Below are 17,500 nucleotides of genomic sequence, written 5' to 3'. Positions count from 1 at the left end.
TGTGTTGCTGTTTGGCTAGGGACCCCTTGCAAAGCGCTTTGAGCACGTTTAATGGGTATTGTGCTATATAAAAGATCAAGCTGTGTGTGTGTGTGTGTTTGTGTGTGTATGTGTGTGTGTGTGTGTGTGTGTGCAAAGAAACGTAAAGCATCATAAATGACTTTTCGATAGACTAGCGTTCTATCCTAAAGATAGCAAGCAATTGCTTTGTCCGTTTCTATCTATAGGAACCAGGATAAGTTTAATAGCTGTTAAACTTCATAATCGTGTTAATTTATCGCAGACGTAGTTTCAAACGGCGTTGCCGTATTTAAATAAAACAAACCAGTATTTAGATAAATAGATACATAGTGTTTGACTATAACTGAAACTTCCAAAACTCTGTCCGTCAAATCTCCAGGTCGTTCTTTACCTTCCCTTGGATTATTATTCATTACTTACGCTATACCACGACAAAGGGAGTGAATCCAGAGTCAAACGGAATTTCTCTATATAAATATTCTTGTTATTTCAGTACAGGCCTCTTCAAAAGGTACCCAGGTATCCCAGGTCACTATACGTCATGCATCACTGACCACACGGTCATTTCAGGTCAACAACAAATATTTTTGTCTAAATCAAATTTTGGAAACTTTTATTTTGAAGTCGGAATTTACTTTTCCCCTTAGAGAACTATTCCGATCTCTCTCTTTGACAAATTATCTCGCCAGGAGCGGTGACTGTACAATTATAAGAAGTTCTATTTAAAAAAAAAACAAAAACAAAAACAAAACAAAAACACACACACACACAATCTCTCTCTCCCCTCCCCCCCCTCTCTCTCTCTCTCTCTCTCTCTCTCTCTTATATATATATATATATATATATATATAATATATATATATATATATATATATATATATATATATATATTAAGGATTACGCCGACTGAGGACGTGTAAAGAGACACAGAAACGAATGTTTCGGCCACAAAAAATGTGAGTGACAATGCATGTGTATCTATCTATCTATCTATCTATCTATCTATCTATCTATCTATCTATCTATCTATCTATCTATCTTTCTATCTATCTAAGCATTTTCATTTTAACAACACACGCTGTAAAAAAAATGAACGCTTTTTAAAATTGCCAAATTTTAACTTCATATAACTCTTTACATTTTTTATGGAATTTTTGTAAGGGAAGAGAAAGAGGGAGAGGGGGGAGTAAAAGAAAGGGAGAGATTGGGAAAGAGAGATAAAGAGTGAGAGAGAAGAAGAAGAAGAAGAAGAAGAAGAAGAAGAAGAAGAAGAAGAAGAAGAAGAAGAAGAAGAAGAAGAAGAAGAAGAAGAAGAAGAAGAAGAAGAAGAAGAAGAAGAGAAGAAGAAGAAGAAGAAGAAGAAGAAGAAGAAGAAGAAGAAGAAGAAGAAGAAGAAGAAGAAGAAGAAGAAGAAGAAGAAGAAGAAGAAGAAGAAGAAGAAGAAGAAGAAGAAGAAGAAGAAGAAGAAGAAGTTTTCTTTTCTAACCTTTTACTCTCAAAATTTTCATTCTTATATCAAACATAGATTTTCATAACATTCTGCTTATCAGGCAAAAAATATTTTCTTAACAAGTGGAAATTGAAAAAAGAAACCCATACACTAAAGCGACTTTTCATTGGGGGAGGGGGGGGGGGGGCGACGATAAAAATGCCCAAGCTTGAAGTGACCTTTGAGACACAGCACGCTTTATTGCACGGGGTGTCCCGACGAGAATAAACTCCGATCCTTGAATAAAGACATTATTATGCTTGATAGGAAATGAACATTTTGCTTCGGACCCGAAAGGTACTAAGTTCGATTACCCCCTCCCCTTCCCCCCCCCCCCCCCCCCCCCACCGTCCTGCCCCCCCCCCCCCTTCCGCTGCGCTGTGTGACTTTGAGCAAGTCACCTCGCCCTAGCTCAATTTGCAGCGCTGCACTGCGGCTGACGCCTGGGTTATTCCAGTCTTCCCTTGGAATAGACCCTAAAGACAAATATTTCCCCAATGGGATGAATAAAGGGAATTTCATTTTATTATATTTATTTATTATTAGATATAACTTTTTACATAAAGTGCTATCTATTTTGTTACTTACTGTATTGCTGTTTGGTTATTATTGAAATATATACAGTATACTATTGAAAACAAAATTGAGTTTTATATAGCGCAATATCCACTAAATGTGCTCAAAGCGCTTTACAAGGGATCCTAACATGTAGGACGGTACATGACGCCTGTTAGGCGATATTACAATTTTTTCGGACAAAGACAACGCTTTAACGGCCAGGTACTCATTTTACACCTGAGTACGGTGAGAGAATGTGAGTAAAGAGCCTTTTCCAAGGACTCAACTATGCGCTGAGCGCGAGGCTCGAACCCAGGACTTTCCGTTCCTCTCCTCCCCCTTTCTCTCTCTCTCTCTCTCTCTCTCTCTCTCTCTCTCTCTCTCTCTCTCTCTCTCTCTTTCTCTTTCCTCCCCCTCCCCTCTCTCTCTCTCTCTCCCCACCCACTTTTTTTTCTTTTTTTTTCTTTTTTTTCTCTCCCCGCCTTCTTTTACTCGCGCCTCTTCTTGCATCCACACCCGACACCCTCTCCTTACATTTACATTGTCTCCACATTTGACGAAATGTGATATTTTGTAAATTTTCATATTTGTGTTTATGTTTTTTGTCTCCTGACGAAGGCCAAGAGCCGAAACGTTGTTTGTTTTGTGTTGTTCCCTTATATATGAGTCACATCGACTCACTTTATTTTTCTCTCCAGATAGAATTTGACCTGTCAGTTCGTAATAAAGGCTTAGTAGCTGTGCGGCTATGTGGTCGAGTGGTATGACACTCGCTTTCGGATCGGAAGGTCCTGGGTTCGAGCCTCGCTCGGCGCATAGTTGAGTCCTTGGAGAACGCTCTTTACTCACATTCTCTCACCGTACTCAGGTGTAAAATGAGTACCTGGTCGTTAACAGCGTTGTCTCTGTCCCAAAAAATTGTAATATCGCCTAAGAGGCGTCATGTCCCGTCCTACATGTTAAATGTTGCTGTTGACCAGGGACCCCTTGTAAAGCGCTTTGAGCACATTTAGTGGATATTGCACTATATAAAAGCTAATTAAATTTTGCTTAACCCAAACTTTGATAAGACACATTTAATTTTGGTCCAATTTTGGACAGAACCCCCCCCCCCTCCCCCCCCCCCCCCCCCCCCCCCCCCCCCCAAAAAAAAAAAAAAAAAAAAAAAATTCGTGGCTTTCAAATTCAGCTCGATCAAATTACAATTAATGACACTTATAAATAAAATAAATAAAAATTTAAAAAATAAATTCCCTTCATTCATCCCATTGGGGTATTTTGTCTCTAGGGTCTATTTCAAAGGAAGACTGGAACAACCCAGGCGTCAGGCGTTAGCCGCAGTGCAGCGTCGAAAATTGAGCTAGGGCGAGGTGACTTACTTGCTCAAGGCCACACAGCGCAGCAGTGGGTGGTCGAACTCGGTACATTTCGAGTACGAAGCAAATACATACATATATATATATATATATATATATATATATATATATATATATATATATATATATATTATATATATATATATATATATATATATATATAAATTATATATATATATATATATTATATATATATAATATATATATTTATTTATTTATTTATTTATTTTATTTATTTTTTTTTTCAATAAAGCAAAACATCGTGGCAAAACTCTCATAATATTATTTCTGGCTGTAATATAACATTTTAAATTTTCACCCTTTAAACCATACCACGGCTTTACACCGTAGTTAGACGACAGGTCACAAATTAACAACTACAACAACAACAACAACAACATCGTATCAACGAACGATAGGCCAAACCAATAAAATCTTCACCTTTTCAATAGAAATTTCACAATACAGCAAGTACGTACCTACGTACCAACTACCAACCAACCTACTTAGTCAAAAGAAAAATAATTTCCATTGCCACTACCCACTCTTTTCTTTTTGTCTTTTTCTTCTCGACGGCTTGCGCATGCGCATCGAACCATGTGACCCGGCGGTCAAAGAGAAAAGGCCGCTATAAAACCGGCAACTTTAACGACGTGTAAGTTGTGATATCGCCTACAAGAAAACCCTCCAGTTTGCAGTCTTTTGGTTTGGGTTGTTTTTTTGGTTCATAGTTTGCGTCCATTTAACGGTAAGGAACAAATTGGAATTATATAAAATTAATATTCAATTATTATTATTATGTTAACGAAAGAGTGAAATTGGAAAAGTTTCGTATTGGGGAACAATACAGACAATGGACGTTTCAGGTAAAATCCATTCGTCAGCACAACAATTCGGCTATGTAGTCTAGTGGTATGACACTCGCTTTCGGATCGGAAGGTCCTGGGTTCGAGCCTCGCGCTCGGCGCATAGTTGAGTCATTGGAAAAGGCTCTTTACTCACATTCTCTCACCGTACTCGGGTGTAAAATGAGAACCTGGCCGTTAACAGCGTTTTATTAGTCCGAAAATTGTAATATCGCCTAACAGGCGTCATGTCCCGTCCTACGTGTTAAATGTTGCTGTTGACCAGGGACCCCTTGTAAAGCGCTTTGAGCACATATAGTGGAGATTGCGCTATATAACGCTCAATTTTTTAAATACACAAATTAACGTGGAAAACAAATAAAATAAAATGCAAAATAACTTGTATCGTCTGTACTCAATGATGGTTGGAGTGTGAATACAATGAATATTATGATAAAAGTTATTTTGCATTTTATTTTATTTGTTTTCCGCGTTAAATTGTGTATTGTTGTGCTGACGAAGGGTTTGTACCCGAAACGTCCATTGTTTGTATTGTTCCCATACGAAGCCTCTCCATTTTCACTCTTTCATTAGTATTTTCACGATCACAGGCTTCAGGCAGCCCCTGCGGTTTTCTAAATTATTATGTTACGCATTACCTCAAAACGGTTTTATACGGTTGTGATTTAAACATGCAACTAGAACTTAAACAATTATAAAGCGCAATATCTACTCAAAGGGCTCGAAGCGCTTTACAAGGCGTCTCAACCCTACAGCAACATTTAACACGTATGACGAGACGTGACGACTGTTAGGCGATATTACAATATATTTCTCAGACGGATACAATGTTTTAACGGCCAGGTACTCATTTACACCTGAGTGAGGAGAGATAATGTGAGTAAAGAGCCCCTTTTCCAAGGACTCAACTATGCACCGCTTAGAGTGGAAGTCGAACCCTGAACCATTGGGTCCGAAGCGAGTGGCATACTACTAGAATACAAAGTAAAAGTTGAATCTAAAACCGAATTGGTCAAAATTGGGGAAAAAAAAATTAATGGGAGCGATCTATATTCAGGTATTCGTCCAACCTGGTCATTGATCACATGATATGTTGCTGTCAAAGGATTGGATATTTCTTAATAAATGTAAACACGCTGCTTTGTTTATGAAAGTTGTAAACATACACATGTGTCAGCTGAACAAAATGACCAAGAGTGCTAATGGATAGTTCGAAAACTGTGAACACTTTTCACTATATGGGTCACTTTCAGCACATATTCCAATGTGACCAATGACCTCGAGCACATGGAAATGTAATATAGATAGTATGCGCTTGGCTACGAAGCTCATAACATTGCCATCCGGAAGTATAATGGACTAACACACAAAACTGTGTATCCATGAACGTTTATAGTCGGGTTAAAACAGTTCAGTGAGCATTACTCATAAACGCGGATGGCAAAAACAATAACAAAGACCTGAGTGACGTCATCTTCGAACTATCTATAGATACTTTATTTCAAATTTTCGAGTCAAAAATAAAACAACTGAAATTTTTACTCGACTAGTTTTAATAAACAATACGATAACTGATCTAATTTTCAAAACTGTATGCACTGCATGTTGATTGAAGAACTGAAGGCTCATACTATAAAATAATAGTTAAAAAGGCATCCGTGTCAATAGCTTGACAGGCATAGCAACAAAAGGTCACGGAGGAACCATCAATAGAAAGATCGAAGTTGACGTCACTCGGGTCATTGTTATTGTTTTTTGCCATCCGCGTTTATGAGTAATACTCACTAAACTGTATTAACCAGGAAGGTCCTGGGTTCGAGCAGTTTAGTGAGAACTACTCATAAACGCGGATGGCAAAAAACAATAACAAAGACGTGAGTGACGTCATCTTCGAACTATCTATAGATAGTATGCAGATGACGTCAATCAGGCCTTTGTTATTGTTTTTGCCATCCGCGTTTGTGAGTTGTTCTCACTAAACTGTATTAACCAGACTATAAACGTTCATGGTTACACAGAGTTTGTGTGTTGGTCCGTTATACTTCCGGATGGCAATGTTATGAGCTCCTTGGCCAAGCGCATACTATCTATACGGGGGACCCGATAGCTCAGTTGGTAGAGCACTCACTTCACACACAAAGGGACCGAGATCGATCGAGATTTTTTTTTTCTGAAAAAATTCAGAAGTGAATGGGTAGCTGAGTCTGTTCGATTCGGCGGAAAGTACTTTGCGATAGACTACCGTCCTATCAAAAGGATATCAAGCAATTGCTATTGTCCGTTTTACGCTGTAGGAACCGGGATAAACTCCGGGGCTCCATGGGTCAAATGGTTCTGAAGGACTATCTACTAACTTATATCCAGCTGTTGTGAATATTTTCCTTAAGCGCATAGCATCAATCGTATCTTTGTTGTATAGATAGTTCGAAGATGACGTCACTCATGTTTTTGTTATTGTTTTTTGCCATCCGCGTTTATGAGTAATGCTCACTGAACTGTATTAACCCGACTATAAACGTTCATGGATACACACAGTTTTGTGTGTTGGTCCGTTATACTTCCGGATGGCAATGTTATGAGCTTCTTTGCCAAGCGCATACTATCTATAGATAGTTCGAAGTTGACGTCACTCAGGTGTTTGTTATTGTTTTTGCCATCCGCGTTTATGAGTAATTATCACTAAACTGTATCAATCTGACTATCAACGATCATGGTTACACACAGTGCTGTGTGTTCGTCCGTTACACTTCCGGATGGCAATGTTGTGAACTCCTTAGCTAAGCGCATACTATATATATTATTTTCATAATATTGAACAGTGCAAAGATGAATTCTCTGGTAGTGCTCGCGATGTTGGTGATGACTCTGACGTCATCAGTGTACCAGGCGGACGCCAGTAGCATGCGCCTAGACAAAGTGGTCCGGGCATTGGACGCTCTCTACAAGAGGCAAGGAGGAGCTTCGGGCACAACTGCCGGACCTGGGAAAGCTACGGTACTGTAACACTCAATTATTACTAAGTGTGAATGATATTGATAATCGTAATAATAATAGTAATAACAATAGTAATAATAATAAATAATAATAATAATAATAATAATAATAATAATAATAATAATAATAATAATAATAATAATAATAATAATAATAATAATGATGATGATAATAATAATAATAATAATATAATAATAATAATAATAATAATAATAATAATAATAATAATAATAATAATAATAATAATAATAATAATAATAATAATAATAATAATAATAATAATAATAATAATAATAATGGGCCCGATTTAACATGACTGTAATGGCCAATATATTTTTTTTTAATTTCGCGTCGGTTTGAGAATATTAATATCCTTTACAACAATGAGCCCAAAACAATTTGGGTTATCAGACCTGAAAATAAGTATACGTCGGGCGCCTCATACTTTAAAAAAACAAAACAAACAAACTGTTATTCCTTTGTAAAATCGGATTTTCCCCGAACACGAAGGAGGTGGTCCTTGAGATAATCAGTCGCATCGTGAACAGCTTTGAACGGAGATATTGACAATTTTAGTCAAGAGGTCACTTTTTATGGAAAATGAGTTCTCATCAAAAATCGTAAAATCAAACATTTTCCTACATATTGATGAAATATTTTAATTGAATTCTACTCCTAAATAATTTTTTTATTTTTTTTTCTGAAGGTGATTATTATACTTAATTTCAACTGTTGTCAAATTTGGAAAAGATTTTCTCAAAATTAGGGTTTCACACCCTAGCCCATGCATATGACCATAACTTGCATGAAAAAATCACCCGATTTGCTTCAAATAAAGATTAAAATTCTCAGGAGACACTGGGCTTTCAAAAAACGCAAATAAGTATTTCACCAAGTGACTGATTATGTCAGGGACGCATAAAAATAAATAAAACCATAACAGTACTATCCTCCTCCATCCATCGCCGTCAGGGTCCCCCTCAGACGACACCTGGGAGTGGAGGCGCCAGCGAATACTACTCCGGTTCAGATGACGGAGGTGATTGTAGCGAAATGGGTTGGGGTCTCTGGTATATGCTGAGAGAGATGCAGGATCAAATGTTTATCAAGTCAATCCGGGGCAGTAAGTAACGGTTGTTTTTGTTGTTTTTATTTTATTCTATCTTTTGGGTTTATTTGAAGAGGTGAGAAGAGAGAGAGAGAGAGAGAGTAGTAGTAGTAGTAGTAGTAGTAGTAGTAGTAGTAGTAGTAGTAGTAGTAGTAGTAGTAGTAGTAGTAGTAGTAGTAGTAGTAGTAGTAGTATCGTTCGGCTACACTTCTATGTTCAAGGTATCAATCCAGGTTCTGAAGTCATCATCACATTTGTTGATGGTTTCAAATCCCCTTTCAAGTTTTGCCTCTGGGCAATCTAGTACGAGGTGGTTTGCATCTTGTGGTGCTTGGTTGCACTTTGGGCATGTTGGTGATTCTTGGAGCCCCCATTTGTGCATGTTGGCAGCTGTTCTTGTATGTTTTGACCGTAGTCTATTTGCAGCTACCCAGTATTTTCTTGGTTCATCCTGTAGACCTGGGAGACTTTTACAGGGATCTTCAATTAGTTCCACTCCTGTTGGTTTATTCCTTCTCCATTCCTCGCACCAGAGAGACAGAGGGAGGGATATATATATATATATATATATATATATATATATATATATATATATATATATATATATAGAGAGAGAGAGAGAGAGAGAGAGAGAGAGAGAGAGAGAGAGAGAGAGGTCGCACACCCAATGAGCTACCCAGCTACAATTTTTCTCACCAGACTTTTTAGATTTGTAGTCTTACCTTACCGGAGTTCCGTCTCCCTACAACGGTTGAATGTCATAGAACGCCATTCTTCTTCACGCTCAAGGGCCATAACCGAGCAGTCGATTAACTTTTTGCCAGTTGTTGCCTCCATATTTCCAGATTTAATTTTTAATTGAGCTTTATATAGCGCAATATCCACTAAATGTGCTCAAAGCGCTTTACAAGGGGTCCCTGGTCAACAGCAACATTTAACATGTAGGACGGGACATGCCGCCTGTTAGGCGATAATACAATTTTCCGGACAAAGACAACGCTGTTAACGACCAGGTATTCATTTTACACCTGAGTACGGTGAGAGAAAGTGAGTAAAGAACCATTTCCAATGACTCAACTATGCGCCGAGCGCGAGGCTCGAACCCAGGACCTTCCGATCCGAAAGCGAGTGTCATACGACTAGACCACATAGCCGCACAAGGGACACGCTCAAGGGCCATAACCGAGCAGTCGATTAACTTTTTGCCAGTTGTTGCCTCCATATTTCCAGATTTGTAGTTACCAATAAATTATATTATTCATCCTTTGTCACCCACAGCTCTCGGAGGCTTCAACGGAATTTGCGTTGACCTCTTCACCTGGTTAGATGAGCACTACTACGAATATTATTCATTCTTTGTCATCCACAGCTCTCGGAGGCTTCAACGGAATTTGCGTTGACCTCTTCACCTGGTTAGATGAGCACTACTACGAATATTATTCATTCTTTGTCATCCACAGCTCTCGGAGGCTTCAACGGAATTTGCGTTGACCTCTTCACCTGGTTAGATGAGCACTACTACGAATATTATTCATTATTTGTCATCCACAGCTCTCGGAGGCTTCAACGGAATTTGCGTTGACCTCTTCACCTGGTTAGATGAGCACTACTACGAATATTATTCATTCTTTGTCATCCACAGCTCTCGGAGGCTTCAACGGAATTTGCGTTGACCTCTTCACCTGGTTAGATGAGCACTACTACGAATATTACATTTTGCACCTCCAGCTCTGGGCTCAGGAATTGCGATTGGACCCTCACCTGTAGATGACATACTACAATTGACGCATGCACACCGTGGCCAGAGTCTGGGCTCCATGGACAGTGGCAGTGGAGGGGGCGCCTCCATGAAGAAACGATCCTACAAATTGGACGCAGTCAAACGCGGTGTAAGTACAATAGATAGTATGCGATTGGCTAAGAAGTTCATAACATTGCCATCCGGAAGAATAACGGACCAATACACAAAACTATGTGTAACGATGAACTTTTATAGTCTGGTTAATACAGTTTAGTGAGAAGTACTCATAAACGTGGATGGCAAAAACGAATAACAAAGACCAGAGTGACGTCAACTTCGAACTATCTATAATTGGGTTAATACAGTTTAGTGAGAATTACCCATAGAGACGTGTATGGTAAAAAAAAAAAAAAAACAAAACAAAAAAAAAAACAACAAAACAATGCCATCCACGTTTTTGAGTAATACTCTTCAACAGTCGTAACGTCACTTCCTTCCTAATGACGCATGGTAACTTAGTAACACTGGCTCTAAACTATCGGAACGATGGCGGACGCCCGTATGAAATATTTCTCCGGCGAGCATAAAAGCGTATCCAGAGTTTAAAAAAAAACATAAATTTGATCATGTTTTGACTTTTACACATTCTGATCACATGGCATATTAAAAGTTCTAGCCGGCATGAAGAATAAAAAGTAATGATTATCTTTGTTTAGAACCAAGATGGCCGCCGGGCGGCGTGACATCAGACTACTGAATCCAATTGTTTTAATATAGAAACAAGAAAGAACATATTTTATGAAGTGTTTCCCGGCACAGTAACTGAATATTGTGCAACATATGTATTGACTGGGGGTCCCGATAGCTCAGTTGGTAGAGCACTCGCTTCACACGCAAAAGGACCGTGATAGATCTCGGGTGCAGTCAATATTTTTTCTTCTGGTCTCTTCCCCCCCCCCCCCCTCCTTGCAGTGAATGGGTAGTTGGGTCTATTTGATCTGGCCGAAAGTACTTTGCGGTAGACTAGCGTCCTATCCAAAGGATAGCAAGCAATTTCTACTCTCCGAATGAAGTTGACGTCACTCGTGTCTTTGTTATTGTTTTTTATCCAACCGCGTTTATGAGTAATTCTCACTAAACCGTATTAACCAGACTTTAAACATTTAAAATTACACACAGTGCTGTGTGTTGGTCCTTTATACTTCCGGGTGGCAATGTTGTGAGCTTCTTAGACAAGGGATAGGGAATGAGATTAGTCGAAGAGTCGCGTCCCTTGATTGGACGTCACCGGCGGAAAAGTTATTAGAGAGAGAATGTCATGTTGGTTGTGCGCATGCGTCTCTCGTCCTCGCTTCCGGTGAAAGCGGCATGAGGCATCGAAAGCGGGGACGAGAGAGACGCATGCGCAAAACCATTTTGACGTTCTCTCTGTAAGGTAACGTCCAATAAAGGGACGCTACTCTTCCGCTAGTCTCATTCCCTATACTATCGATATTGGGCAAAGTAAAATCCCAAACTGGGTTTCAAAACTTCTTCATTCAACTTTCTGATTTTCAATTTTCAGCTCCGAAATTTGAGGGCAGAAATGGTCACACGCCAAGGAGGTGCAAGTGGCACAACAGCCAGTCCAGGTGGTGCAGGTGGTGCAAGTGGAACAACAGCTGGTGCAGGTGGTGCAGGTGGTGCAAGTGGTGGTGGCTCAGGCGGCGGACGTGGTGGTGGCATGGGCTCGGGTTCGTCGGAGGAATTGAACGACCACGACATCGACTGGCATAAACTGTTCTTGTCTTGCTACGTTTGGCTCCATTTAGATTAATTGAGAAGCTGCTACTTATGATCACGATGACGCTTTGTCGGCAATGGGATGATGTCACGTAAGGAATTTGATTTTCGGGGGTTTTTTGTCGGTTTTTTTTTTGTTTTTTTTTTTTGTTTTTTTGTTTTTGTTTTTTTTTTTTTGTTCATAATTTATTTTTTGGGGGAAAGGGGGGGGGGGTGTTGATGTTTTTTTTTTTTTTTTTTTTCGTTTTGTTTTGATTGTTTTGTTTTTTTTACTTTTTTCTTTTTTGTTTGTTTTTTTTTTTTTTTTTTTTTTTTTGTCTTTTGTTGTTACTTTCTTTTTTTTTGTGTTTTTATTTTATATTATTTTATTTTGTTCATTTACTTTGTTCGTTTTAAAATTTGTTTTTGATAAATGTTGTTTTGTTTGTTTGGTTTTGGAGATTTTTTTGGAAGGGGGGGGGGGGGGTCTTTTTTTGTAATGTGCATATTTTCTTTTTTCGTTTCTGTTTTTTTTTTTAACTTTACGGACATTGTTTGATAGTCTGTATTTAGTTTGGGAAGAGGAGCGGGAATAAGAAGGAGGGGGAGAAAGAGGAGGAAGAAGAGATGTAGGATGAAGAGGAGGAGGAGGAGGAGGAGGAGGAGGAGGAGGAGGAGGAGGAGGAGGAGGAGGAGGAGGGGGAGGAGGAGGAAGAGGAGGAGGAGGAGGAGGAGGAGAAGGAGGAGGAGGAGGAGGAGGAGGAGGAAGAAGAAGGGAGGAGAAGGATGAGGAGCGGGAGGAGGAAGTGGAAGACGTCGGAAGGAAACGCTAGTGTATTTCATTTTGTGTTTTTTTAAAAATAGTTTGTCATTTTTATAACATTTTTGCAATAAAAATGTTTTGTTTTGTTTTTTTTTCCATTTCAACAGAATCGTTCCATGGTTGAAATTGCATTGGCCTAGGACCTGCATTGAGATTTTTTTTTTTTTAAACTGAGTTTCACAAGGATCTCTCTTATATCCATTTATTCAAACGCTTTCATATAATCAACTCTTACGCATCAGCTCTCATTACTCTAATCCAAATAATACTATTATCATTTCAAACCTGCTTTTCATAATTCGTACCTACTTAAATGGATTTTTTTTTCAATTTTATTATTTACAATTATATGAAAAGAAGTTGACGACAGTTCGAGATACATGATTTTCAGATTTTCACATTGATTTGTGTTAAAAAAAAATAAAGATATGCAGAAATATTCAGAGATGCCGTATCATCAATGTCATAGGACATTATACTAAAGTACAGAAGGGGGAAGAGGGGTTGCTGTAGTCGCTGATAACATATAACGTTGAGAATTTCACAGACAGTAAAATTGGAATTCCTGTCCAAAAATTAAATATCAACCTTCAGACCCCAAACAAACCCTGCCTCTCTATCACGTGATCAATGTACGGACCTGTCAACCTGTATCTAGTTATTCCCTGTCTGAAACAAGCTCAAAGTATTACAACTGTGATAAAACATAGACTTCCATTAAGTACCCTTCCTTATATATATATATATATATATATATATATATATATATATATATATATATATATATATATATATATGCTAAGCGTCCGTACTCTAGAAAAACACAGATTTAAACATTGATGTGTTTTTCTGGAGTACGGCAGTAAGGACGATGCTTTGGAACATTCCAGAACGCTTCAAAAGCCTGTTCCGTCAACTAGCAAGTACGCGCGGGCGCCTTTTATAACTTTGATATCCTACTTTCCTTTCTTTTTTCCAAGGCAAAATCTTTGATTTTTGCAATGAATTTGCGATGAATTCCCGGAGAGTTCCTAGAATTCTGATCGGTACATTGGGTTAAAATCAAAAGTTGGAAAGGAAAGAGCGCCTGCACACGATGCCCGTTGCTCACGGAACAGCTTATTTGATGTACCTTCATACATTTCGACAGTTACGCCTGTCCATCATTCATAATATAACATTATATCAATGGTTTGGGTTTCGAGTTATACGGGGTTAATATAATATAAGCCATTATATCAATATTATAGCATTTCGGGTGAATATATGTTGACGTTTATCTCAATTAAATCTGTCAGTCTTTTTCCCTTCATATATGATCATAAATAAATATATTTATAGAATTATATATGAAGGTTGTCTTTTTTTTCCAATAAACTTTATATTTGCATCAAATAATATTCGATGTTTGTTATTTCTTTAATCTATTCCAAACTGCCAATATATATATATATATATATATATATATATATATATATATATATATATATATATATATATATATATATATATATATATATATATATATATATATATATATATATATATATATATATATATCTGAATATACGATACCACACAAAAATAAGCAATAAAATACTGTATGAAAAATGTAATGAAAGACCCTTATCCATTCAAATCATGGAGGCAAGATGGCGGCTTCTTGGGCATATCCTCAGAAGAGATGTAAATATACCAGCTAATAAAGCCATGAATACTTTTTTCACCCCATCTGGACACAAAAAAAATCAAGGTAGACCACCCACGTCAATTTATACTGTCTTCAATCGAGACCTAAAACGCCTTCAAAATAACAAAGAATTAAAATCAAAGGAGGACCTTATGAACTCTTAGCATCCACAGCAAAAGACCGTGAACTGTGGAAGGAAATGACACAGATGATTAGAGAGGCAACCGAGGTGTCCCGATCGGATGATTAGGAAGCGAAAGGCCTTAAGTCAGTCAAGTCATATATATATATATATATATATATATATATATATATATATATATATATATATATATATATATATATATAATATATATGGTTGGTGGGTACTTGTAGGCACGAGAGTGCTCGATAATTTTGGTTAGAGCTAATATAAAATATAAATGGATTCACTCACTTAAATGGCCGAAACACATGTTTCTGTGGTTTGCATTACGTCGTCAGTCGGCATATTATGTGGATTCTACGTAGGGGGTATGTGTGTGTGGGGGGGGGGGGGTGGTTGGAGGGGCTATGTGTGTGTGGGGGGTGGTTGGAGGGGCTATGTGTGTGTGTGTGTGTGGGGGGGGGGGGTTGGATGGGCTATGTTAGTCTGTGGGTGTGTGTGGGAGGGGGGGGGGTCGTTGGAGGGGCTATGTGTTTGTGGGGGGGGGGGGGGGTTGGAGGGGCTATGTGTGTGTGTGTGGGGGGGGGGGTGGTTGGAGGAGCTATGTGTGTGTGGGGGGGGGGGGTGAGGGGGTAAATGTGTGTGTATGAGTGTATGTGTGGGTATGTGTGAGTGTGTTGATGATAATATGTATGTATGTGTGTATGTATGTATGTGTGTATGTCATGAGTACTTACTGATACAGATTCCGTTGACACGTCTGTAGCCCATAGCGTGCGCCTCTCTAGGAGATCGTGGTGGTCTGTACCAGGTTCCATATCGTACTGGAGGGAGAGACAAGGAGACGGAAAGACTTATTAACCCATGATGATATATGATGATGATGCTGATGATGATGATGATGATGATGATGATGATGATGATGATGATGATGATGATGATGATGATGATGATGATGGTGGTGGTGGTGGTGGTGGTGTTGATGATGATGATGATGGTGGTGGTGGTGGTGGTGGTGCTGGTGATGATGATGATGATGATGGTGATGATGATGATGATGATGATGATGATGATGATGATGATGATGACGACGACGACGATGATGATGATGATGATGATGATGATGATGATGATGATGATGATGATGATGATGATGATGATGATGGGATTATAAAAAATAACAACAGCAACGCAATCTCTTAACTCAGGTATGAATGGGTATCTGGTTGTAATGATTAACGTATATGGTAGGGGTGTGAGAGGATAAGATAGGATAAGATAAGATAATTTTTATGGATAGAATGAAGTTGACGTCACTCGGGTCTTTGTTATTGTTTTTTTCCATCCACGTTTATGAGTAACTCTTACTTAACTGTATTATTCATACTATAAAAGTGGTTACACATAGTTTTGTGTGTTGAACCGTTAAACTTCCTGATGGCAATGTTGTGAGCTTAGCCAAGCAAATACTATCTATAGTCTGGTTTAATACAGTTTAGTGAGAATACGCTTCAACGGTCGTAACGTCACTTCCCTCGTAATGACGCATGGTAACTTAGTAACTGGCTCTAAACTATCAGAACAATGGCGGATGCCCTTATGAAATATTTGTCCGAAGAGCATAAAAGCGTATCCAGAGGAAAAAAAAACACATTATAAATCTGATCATGTTTTGACTTTTACACATTCTCATTACAAGACATATGAAGAGTTCTAGCCAGCATGAAGAATAAAAAGTACCGATTTTCTTTGTTTAAAACCACGATGGCCGCCGTTGCTGGGCGACGTGACATCAGACTTGAATCAAATTACTCATAAACCTGGTATAGACGGAAAAACAATAACAAAGACCTGAATGACGTAAACTTCGTTGGTATGTTATATCCGACTGACGGATTTTGTGAGATTTTTAACTAAACGCAGAGCATATATAAACAAACTATAACCCGACTGACGATAAACCTGTTGATATTAAAGGGAAGTAATCGTGACATTATCGTTAGCATAAAAGGGAAATAACCGGAATAATAATAATATTGTAAGATGGATCTCAGCGGCTAAGAATGTTAGAAGGAAATAATAATACGTGGCCAAGCGTTTCAAAACGTTATTATGTTGGGATCAAGGTGCATGTATTGGTAGGTCTGGTAACCGAACGCCGCCATTATGGGCCTGTTTTAACATTGTTGTAATGGACAATGATATTTTGCGTTGGTTTGTTGTGAGTTTTTGTGCGGCTATGTGGTCTAGTAGTATGACACTCGCTTCCGGATCTTAAAGTCCTGGGTTCACAACGGTCCATGTTGGACAGGTGAAAAGCCCCCACTGATGAAGTGAGTGAGTGTGCCGCGAAGTGACTTATTGCTCAAGGCCACACATCGTAACATGGAGGTGAATTGGACACAAGCTTAGAAAGAATGACTCCACTATAACAAAGAAAGTATTGGACTGGAACCCTCAGGGCAGAAGATCAAGGGGAAGGCCACGAGGAACATGGAGAAAAATTAAAGAAGCTGATATACAGAGAAGTGGTAAGACATGGAATGAGATAGCTCAGGATAGAGAATGATGGAAACTGTTTGTCGACGGCCTATTGATAGTATGCAGATGACGTCACTCAGGCCTTTGTTATTGTTTTTGCCATCCGCGTTTGTGAGTTGTTCTCACTAAACTGTATTAACCAGACTATAAAAGCTCATGGTTACACAGAGTTTGTGTGTTGGTCCGTTATACTTCCGGATGGCAATGTTGTGAACTCCTTGGCCAAGCGCATTCTATCTATACCCTGACCCAGGGTGAAAAAGGCAATGATGATGATGATGACACGTCGTAAACGCATTCAAACTCGGTACCTTTCGGGTACTATGTGTACGAAGCAAAAAGACCGTAACCGCTGAGCCACGCTTCCCCATAAGTATGTACGATGCA

The 17,500-nt window shown here is 38.6% G+C and overlaps 3 protein-coding genes across 3 annotated transcripts in view; 2 read left to right on the top strand and 1 right to left on the bottom strand.

The window, feature by feature from the left end:
- The window catches only part of LOC144977782 (uncharacterized), a 339,698-nt gene that overhangs the window by 45,012 nt on the left and 277,186 nt on the right, over positions 1–17,500 (bottom strand). The window contains exon 3 of the mRNA XM_078923178.1: positions 15,310–15,396. Within this exon, the coding sequence (XP_078779304.1) occupies positions 15,310–15,396 (87 nt within the window). The remainder of the gene's footprint in view (positions 1–15,309; positions 15,397–17,500) is intronic.
- Positions 4,083–9,849, top strand: LOC144978163 (uncharacterized). Its single transcript, XM_078923862.1, has 4 exons — positions 4,083–4,192; positions 7,130–7,304; positions 8,277–8,427; positions 9,691–9,849. The coding sequence occupies exons 2-4, from the start codon at positions 7,137–7,139 to the stop codon at positions 9,810–9,812; spliced, it is 441 nt and encodes a 146-aa protein (XP_078779988.1). The 5' UTR covers positions 4,083–4,192; positions 7,130–7,136; the 3' UTR covers positions 9,813–9,849.
- On the top strand, positions 10,208–14,135 carry LOC144978162 (uncharacterized). Its single transcript, XM_078923861.1, has 3 exons — positions 10,208–10,301; positions 11,718–12,027; positions 12,845–14,135. Exons 1-2 carry the CDS (start codon positions 10,230–10,232, stop codon positions 11,967–11,969), a joined length of 324 nt encoding a protein of 107 aa, XP_078779987.1. The 5' UTR covers positions 10,208–10,229; the 3' UTR covers positions 11,970–12,027; positions 12,845–14,135.

The sequence above is a fragment of the Berghia stephanieae genome, chromosome 8 (assembly GCF_034508935.2).
Source record: "Berghia stephanieae isolate SIO BIC M18660-M18661 chromosome 8, UCSD_Bste_1.3, whole genome shotgun sequence".
In the NCBI taxonomy this organism is placed as follows: domain Eukaryota; kingdom Metazoa; phylum Mollusca; class Gastropoda; order Nudibranchia; family Aeolidiidae; genus Berghia; species Berghia stephanieae.
This window is presented reverse-complemented; position numbering and strand designations above follow the sequence as displayed.

Coding starts and splice junctions, on each gene's coding strand:
- LOC144978162 (XM_078923861.1), top strand. CDS start 10,230: ATGGACAGTGGCAGTGGAGGGGGCGCCTCCATGAAGAAACGATCCTAC. Junction 10,302..11,717: donor TGGACGCAGTCAAACGCGGT/GTAAGTACAATA, acceptor TTCAATTTTCAG/CTCCGAAATTTGAGGGCAGA.
- LOC144978163 (XM_078923862.1), top strand. CDS start 7,137: ATGAATTCTCTGGTAGTGCTCGCGATGTTGGTGATGACTCTGACGTCA. Junction 7,305..8,276: donor CCGGACCTGGGAAAGCTACG/GTACTGTAACAC, acceptor CATCGCCGTCAG/GGTCCCCCTCAGACGACACC. Junction 8,428..9,690: donor TATCAAGTCAATCCGGGGCA/GTAAGTAACGGT, acceptor TGTCACCCACAG/CTCTCGGAGGCTTCAACGGA.